Source organism: Lathyrus oleraceus, chromosome 4 (assembly GCF_024323335.1).
Source record: "Lathyrus oleraceus cultivar Zhongwan6 chromosome 4, CAAS_Psat_ZW6_1.0, whole genome shotgun sequence".
Lineage (NCBI taxonomy): Eukaryota > Viridiplantae > Streptophyta > Magnoliopsida > Fabales > Fabaceae > Lathyrus > Lathyrus oleraceus.
In genome coordinates this window covers 501008496-501017043 of record NC_066582.1, presented here as the reverse complement: position 1 = coordinate 501017043, position 8548 = coordinate 501008496, and the positions used below count along the sequence as shown (strand labels likewise).

The window sequence follows — 8548 nt, the reverse complement described above, 5'->3', positions numbered from 1 at the left end:
TTGCTTTCCTTTTCCTTTTATGATTATTATAAATTGAATCTTGGCATCTTTGTGAGCAATGTCTTTTATCATGTGAATGGAAGTTGCAATCCTACTCACGGCCCCTTCCATATTTAACTTTTTTAAGTTGCTAAAAGACAATTTGTTATCTTTTTCTGAAAATAAATTGATTATTAATTATTATGGATATAGAGTAACAATTTAGAAATTATGGCATAACGTAGGTTTTAGAGACATTTGTAACAGAAATCTTTATTGCCCTTTTGGTTTTTGTTGAGGAATTACGTGGAAGATCTCATCCTTTGCAAATGACAAAACGATGTCCTTGAACTGCTTACAATTGATCAGCCACACTTCACTTTATATAAGTTGATTCATTCATTGAAAATATCTAAAGAAAAGAGATAAGGCTAATTTTATACTACCTTTATTCCTTATAATTCTTATTATGAGTAAATTTACATTTATTAAAATTGATTGAATAATAGATGTAATTTTGTCAAATTCCGATGTATCAAGTAAATAGGAATGGTGGGAGTATGTAAAAGTCTAAATTGGAATGGTGGGAGTATGCAAAAGTGAGATAGGTTTTGCAATATGTTGTTGCACACATTAGCTTTCACATGTGCATATTAGATCAACACGAGTAATTAACTTGTCACTCTCATTGTTAAACTTGACATCTCTATGTAGTGATTGCTATTGCCATTATTTCCATGGTTGAAAAAGAAATCTGAAAATTCCATTTTTTTTCACATTATCGAAATTTCGAATTTTTCGATAAAGTTCCAATAAACTACAATATTTTTTGAAATTTCTGATAAAATACATAAAAATTTCGTACCGAAAATTTAAATATGAACTACCGGAAATTTGATCGGTACTAAATACTTCACCGTGGTACGGAAAAGATCATGAGAGAGAAAATATATTAAATCATATTAAATCATATTTTGTAGGTCTCAAACAAATTAAAGGTGAAGATGGGCGCATGCTAGTGTGATATTGGAAAATATAATGGGTTCTTGAAATGTTATAATAAATTCTTCTACAAAAGAGTAATATTTCGAATCTGTAATACTAGATATGTTCTGTTATATAAGAGACAATTCATTTTTGAAGTTCATTGAATAATTAATTATTTGGTCGGTTTATAGACAAAATATATTGATTATTCAGCGAATCTAAAAAATGAATCGTCTTTATATAAAGGAACAAAGATAGTACATTTCAGGAGGGTGTGTAAGAAATATTTGAATTTTTTGAAATATGTTAAAAATACATTCTATACCATATGAAGGAGAATGTTATTTGTGCTTGAACCAATCATGTTAACACTTTGAAAATACAACAACTAACATAGTTAACTCTTCTCATGCTACATTGAAGAATTGGTTGATAAATGATAAATATGATTTATGTGAGATTATGATTTCATGAACCAAATGATCTAAAATCAGCATAACGAGATACAAACATTATTTGTAGTTGGTGGGCAATATATCTCGAGCGAGATTCAATTTTATTTATCATGAAACCAAGCAAGCAAAGAAATTAGGTTTAGATATCTCAAAGTGTGATTGTACATATATGAAGATGTACGATCTTCTATGTGCTTGTTTAATTTTAAAGAAGATGAAACTTGATAGACTCATACAAATGGCTGAGGTTTACACGTATTGGAAAAGACTTTGATTTGGTGATGATGGTGTGATGAAAAATGATAAATAAAATATATCTTTCATGACCGAATAAAGAGTAATTCAAGAGAGATTTTTTAAAGTTGATGACATCATTAAACTGCACATCAAAGAGTAGTTGAGAAAGATTGTCTATAGATATAAATTTAGATGGTGACACTATATATATATATATATATATATATATATATATATATATATATATATATATATATATATATATATATATATATATATATATATATATATATATATATATATATATATATATATATATATATATATATATATATATATATATATATATATATATATATATATATATATATATATATAAGAAGCCACATGTTTTGATGAATTTTAGTTTTATTCAATATTGTATTGAGGAGTTGACTTATTTTTTATGTTGTGTATAAATACATTTTGATACATTTAATATATATTCAATCTTAATTGTATAAATATTGGTTGTTTCATTTTTTTTTTCAATTTTTTATGTTTCAAATTAAAACATAGTCCCATAATAGGTTGTGTATGAGCCGATGATGTTAGGGGTTAATCCTGAATTGTACTTCCACATTCACTCCATTTTATTGGAAAAAAAAAATACTAAAATGGATTAATCCGTACGCATAAACTCTTTTTCATATGATTTACTAAAGATAATAAATTAATTCGAAATTAGATATGCCAAATATCCTATGAGATATGATTGAATTTCTAAAGTCTGAAATCTCCGAAATATCCTATATGGATACTTCCTCGTATTGTTAGCAAAATCACCACAAAATATCTCAATATTTGTATCTCCTATTTGTCTACTTCAACGATAATAAGTCCTTCTTGAATTTAGGCCCACAGAGGCCACTCGTCTTATCGATCTAAAATCCACATTAGATAATATGTTGCAATACCCAAACAATCAAAGAGTTGTGATCACCCTCAACTGACAAAGAAGAGAAGATACAATTTATCTAGTTTGAGCTAAAGACAAATGAAGATTTAACGGTTATGTGGAGTATATTCACTATTACGAAACAAAATGTTTGATCGAGGTGGATGCAACAATTGCAAAATCAACATAAGATATTTTAAAGATGTTGAAACGTCCTTAACCATCTCCTAATAATGAAATGTAATGTTAGACTTACGTTAACTATTATGTATTAATGTTTCATATTTTATGTATGTCAAAACAATGATTAATGGTAATTTATGTTTTTCTTCCCATTGATTTGAGAAAACAAAGAACATTTCGGAGATATGTTTCCATAATAAATGCGGAAACCAAAATTTTAAATTTGTTCAACTTCATTTTGACTTGAATACGAGACATGCGTGAGGTGTTGACATTTAAGAATGAGTTAGGATGTAAAAATTTCAGATTTGAGGACATTATTGATTTTTACACAAAATACACATTCAAATTGAATACATCAACATCATTGAGTCAACACATTGATATCTATAACAATTTAACAATTTCATTTTTATTAATTTCTTTTCTATTGGAGATATCAATTATTCTCTAGGCACAACTATAAAAACTAATCCCTCGAGTCAGAAAAAACCTCAATAGATGACAAGACTCTCCCTCAAGAGATTTAACATTGCTACGTCTCTAAGATTGAATTTGAACCTATGAATTCTAATTAAGTCGAAAGAAACCCTTACCATCGTTCTTCGATTATTCTTATTAATCATCATTGCGTGTTGATGATTATAATAAATTCAAAAGACAATATAATAAAGTAGAAAATAATATAGATAGTGTTTTTTTTTAAAGAATAATATAGACAGTATTATAAACATAAAACCGTACTTATTCTGATATTTTATTTTGCTAAGGTAAGTAATACTTAAAATAAATCAGAGTAGTCTCGAAAAACAGGTTTTTAGTAAGGAGCTGATACGATACTATGAGAAGTATAACAAAACAATAATAGTCACATTGGTCTTTACAACATTGCAACTATTTACAATGAAGGAAAACTCAGACAAATAAAATATAAATGCCAAAATGTTAACCAACACGTGTCTAGAAATTCACAATATTAGTTTACCACGATGTTCACACGAAACATATGAACAAGGTACACAGTAGAAATATGCTAAAATAAATTCCTATTTTTCAAAATTACTATCAGAAACCAGTGATTCAAGCTGTAGGATTGGGAAAGGCTTTGGGTTTTGGCTTGACCTCAATCTCATTCACGCTGCGAACATAGATAGCATCTTGTTCTTGTCTGCAAAAGAAATAAACGCAGGTTAACCAGAGAGAGTGTGTTTGGCGAAAATGGGAGGATAAATACTTACGGTTTGGGTCCCTCCTCGAATGTGTAACTTGATGCAACAGCCAGGAGGCGGCCATCTCTGCTAAATGAGAGTGCAGCAATGCTAGTTGGATATTTTGAATACTGCAACAAGAAATGGTAATTTAGTAATTGTTGCAGTTGTAGCATAACAAGAATTTGACCTCTTAAATCACTAAAGGCAAATGAGGAAAACCTGATACAGCCTCTTTTTGTTGTTTCCATCCCATACATTAACAAAACCATCGCAACCTCCTGTGGCAAATGTACCGTATCTGCATGAAGATTTCTCATGAGTGTTTTGATATATTAAATATTAACAGAATCGTATGGGTCAGTTAGTCTGTTGGTAATCACTTAGTGACAGTCGTTATGACTGCTGTTAATTAGTTGTGATTGTTGGTTGGCTGAGGTTGTGTTAGTTAGAAAAAGAACAGTGTAACATTTGCATCTTTTATCAATAAGGTCTCTCTTGGTGTTCAAGGTGTTCAGCACCTTTGCTCCTGTTTTCTTTTCTCCGGATATTGGTTCTTATTCCTCCCAACAATTACATTGTTGCATGAACAGGCAACTTATGCATATTTTAATTCATCTGATTTCTGGTTCGATTTAAGTGAAATATCATCAATGTCATCTTTGGTGCATTCACATTGAATGATACAAATCATACAATGATCCTATCAGCATTGAGTTCTTATACAACCAACATTTCGCACCAATTTACTTGCAAGCATTTTTTAATTTCCAAATCAGAGTCATTATTATCAATAACGTTCATGAAAGGAACTGTCACACTGCAAATTTAGCCAAAGACAACAATTGGAACAAGAAAAGAGATTCTCCTTTCCTGAATCAAGCCATTGTGGTAATTACCCAGAGAAAATAAAAAGCTGATATCAAGAGATTAATTAACTATTTAACCCACAGAAACCACAATTCATTTTAATCTTTAACTTTTTATAGCATGCTAGTTAAGTAAGGAGATAAAAAAATTCGATACACAAAGAACTTGAAAACACACTTACATGGGGTGGAATGCCATGGCATTTACAGGATAGACAATATCCCTTCCAGCTTCAGATTTTCTGTGACACTTAAAAGCGTATCTGTATATAGTTTAGAAGCAAATGAGGTATTATAAGGACATATAGATGAAGTAAAAAATAACAGTTTGAAGTGGTAGAAATGATAAGCATAAAGCAAAAAATCAATACTTCTTTGCCTGGCTAGCTTCAGAGAGGTCAAAGAATTCCATTGCAACCCGCCCTTCAACAGAACTAAGTGCATATCCTGCAAAAAGCCAAAAGTACATGGAAAATATGAACCTCAAGGCTAAGAAACACATCACAAAAATCAGTGCCATCCCTAGAATCTGTACAAAACATGAAAAAGATATGAATTAATAACATTCATGAATTTACATATTAGTAGCCTCTTCCAATCAATACTAATGCTCATACATAATTAAACAATAATGAAAGAATGGGGTATAAGCAAACATAAACCCGCATTTGATTAAGATTGTTAATGAGATTTATGAAACAAAGCAAAGTTCAAACCTAAAATTTTGCAAATTATTCCACAGTTACACATACACTAAGGTTTACCTGTTCCATTTGGGTAGCTGCGTACACATCTGGTTTGATATTTCAATGAAGATTCCCTTCGTTGTTCAGGCAGAGACATATTTCTCAAGTCATAAACATTAACATGTCTTCCAGCTGTTGCTACAACAAGCCGATGTCCAACAAGAGATAGAGAGTAAACACGCTCAGGCTGTGGATACGTCCCAACAAGAGTGCGCTCCTGTCCGCTTGCACCTCTAGGGTCCCAACATTTTAGGGTTTTGTCCCAACTACCAGTGATCAATTGCCCTGTATTGATGGATAAGTTAAAAGGTAGCCTATAATGATGACTCCTTTGAGCGGAAATAACATTATTCAACAGAAATTAATGTTAATAGAAAATGATAATCAACATATACAACAAGATATGTTATCAAATTACTATTCTTGGTTTAAAAAGGCTCATTTTAAGAAAAGACACATATCACAAACTGCATCTAGAAACCCTACTTTACCATTCATTCCAAAGAATATTGCAAGACGATGAATAATGAATAACTAAGACATACATTTTTGTAATTGCAATGTTTATAATGTTTATATCATGAAATGAGCATATAGTAACTAGTAGTCAACCCGTTGGAATTTTCACCATAAGAACAAAATCTGTCTATGCTAACCCAATGGTAAGAGTTGACTTGTGACCTCAAGGAACAAAGTTCAAATCTCCTCCGAAATGATTCTAAAATGATCATTGGAGTCACTTAAATTAATAATATTCCCCCATTCCGCATTTCTTTTAAAATGATGAACATATAGTAACTAGTAGCAAACACAATTGAGTTTTCACTAAAAAAGTGAAATCAGTTTTTGCTAACCTAGAAATTGAGACACAAACATGTTTACCAAAGGTATAAGGTAGAAAGACAAGGGTAGCCCAAACCTATGCTGTCAATAGCGCTGCCATTGCAGAATGATGCAGCCCTGGTAGGATTGGGTGCGATGCTTTCGGCCGGCAAGTCGCTGTAAGCATTAATGGTTGCTGCGCATGCTAATTGCAGCACCAAACCACAACCGCATCCGTTAAACGGATTTTGGATCAAAATTCTTCAAATACTTATTTTAGAAACCATTGTCTTTTTTATAAGGGTATATAAGATAATGGTCTGTAATTCACTCTGATATGTTCTTGGCAGTGTTATCAAATAGCGACGCCATGGCCGCAATGGCGCATAAACATGGCGGTTTTTGGGTTTGCCGCAATGGCGGATAAACATGGCGGTTTTTGGGTTCGCCGCAATGGCGGATAAACATGGCGGTTTTTGGGTTCGCCGCAATGGTAAATATCATCCGATATTGCTGTTTTTTCCGCCATAATCCGCTATAACGGCGCCGCAAAGGGCCAGTATGGCAGGATTTTGGCTCTCCGCCATGTACCACCATTCACCATCGACAACACTGGTTCTAGGTCAAAGGTCACAATCAATAGTTTTGTACTTGTTACTCTTTTTAGATCAGTTTAGTTATATTCTTTTCTGATTAAGTTTTATTACTTTATATTTTAGGCTATTTAATTATTGTGTATTTTTTTTTAGTATGTATGTTTACTTTGAAAATTGGTTTGTAGTCTTTGCCATATCGGCTACCCTTCTCGGCTATGAAAGTTAAGGAGATAGGTGCTACTCGGTGGTATGTGGGATTAACAACATAGGGTCAAACAAAGCTGCAAGTGATGGATAAGCAACTTGCGAGCCTAAAGCATTCTTTGATGGAATCAAAAAACACATACTATGGAGTAAACTAATACAAAACATATGTTGTCCTAAAACTAATGCGAGTGCAAAGGATATGTTTTAGAACATCTAGGTTAATTGCATAACTGAAATTTCAATACTGATTACATGTTTAAAGTAAAGATATAGTATTGCATAGGAAAAACCAGAGATTAAAGAGGATTGAATGAATGGAGTAACAAGTAAGAAACCTGCGGCATAGGAGTACTCAACACACCGAACAGGAGCATCATGCTTTCCCAAAATATCCTCTTTCCCGGTGGCAAAAACGAGTCTGTAAAGAGATCGAAAAGAGGAAATGAGTAAAATAATGGATCTGAGGAGTAAAAAAGGTGAACAGAATAATGAAGTTACCGTCTGACAGTGTTATCGGAAGATGCACTGAATCCGGAAGAGTCGTCATGGAAGCAACAGTCAAGGACGGGTCCACCGTGAAGAAACTCTCCCCTAAGCACATTTGCGCTTGCATCATACAAACGCACAGTCTACAACCAAATTCAAATTCAAATTGAAATTGAAATTGAAATTGAAATTGAAATGTAAAAGAGAAGATGAAGATTGTTTGTTACCTTGTCCCATGAGGAAACTAGAAGATGATCACTGTGATTAGAGAAACGAATGTTGGAGATTCCGTCTGAGGGAGGATCGGTCAACTCTCGACCGGACACAGCTGGTGTTGTAGCCATGGTGCTGCTAGCTAGGGTTTCCAAACGGAACTTTTCTTTCAAATTTATTTTATTTTATTTTGAATGAAGAGGAGAGGCGAGGCAAACACGGGGTGTTCGTTTGTTTTTGTTTTGTTTTTCAGTTTGGATTCGATAATTAATATTCAAAATTTCAAAATTGACGCGAGGGACGCTACAACTCAACTTGATGATGATGCACTCTTCTGTTCTTCGCTAATTAATGTCAGAAAATTTTACCTTGTACCCCTACAATTAACCTCATACCCCTACAAAAATTTAAAAATTCCCATTTTACCCTTAATTGGTTTTAACCAATTTACCATTTCATTTTTACCATTCGGTTGAAAATTGCAAAAATTACACTTTCACACCCCTCGCACCGGAACTCCTGTAAAAAGACTTCCGGTATGTATTTTTCCAAACCGGAAGACTTTAGGAAAGACTTCCGGAACACAAAAAAAGCAAACCGGAACACTTAAGGAAAGAGTTCCG

At 32.5% G+C, this 8548-nt stretch overlaps 1 protein-coding gene across 1 annotated transcript; it reads right to left on the bottom strand.

Moving 5' to 3' along the window:
• Positions 1-3627: 3627 nt before the first annotated feature.
• Positions 3628-8263, bottom strand: LOC127076861 (mitotic checkpoint protein BUB3.1). The gene is made up of 9 exons (XM_051018653.1): positions 7940-8263; positions 7725-7855; positions 7562-7644; positions 5620-5886; positions 5227-5302; positions 5038-5118; positions 4209-4287; positions 4017-4117; positions 3628-3946 (listed from the first exon to the last, which is right to left on the bottom strand). Exons 1-9 carry the CDS (start codon positions 8054-8056, stop codon positions 3859-3861), a joined length of 1023 nt encoding a protein of 340 aa, XP_050874610.1. The 5' UTR covers positions 8057-8263; the 3' UTR covers positions 3628-3858.
• Between the last annotated feature and the right edge of the window lie 285 nt (positions 8264-8548).

Excerpts from the sequence above, each read along its gene's own strand:
- LOC127076861 (XM_051018653.1), bottom strand. The coding sequence starts at position 8,056 with ATGGCTACAACACCAGCTGTGTCCGGTCGAGAGTTGACCGATCCTCCC. Across the intron at positions 5,303-5,619 it reads CAGCTACCCAAATGGAACAG|GATATGCACTTAGTTCTGTT; the intron begins GTAAACCTTAGT and ends GGCTTTTTGCAG. Across the intron at positions 3,947-4,016 it reads TTCGAGGAGGGACCCAAACC|ACAAGAACAAGATGCTATCT; the intron begins GTAAGTATTTAT and ends TTTCTTTTGCAG.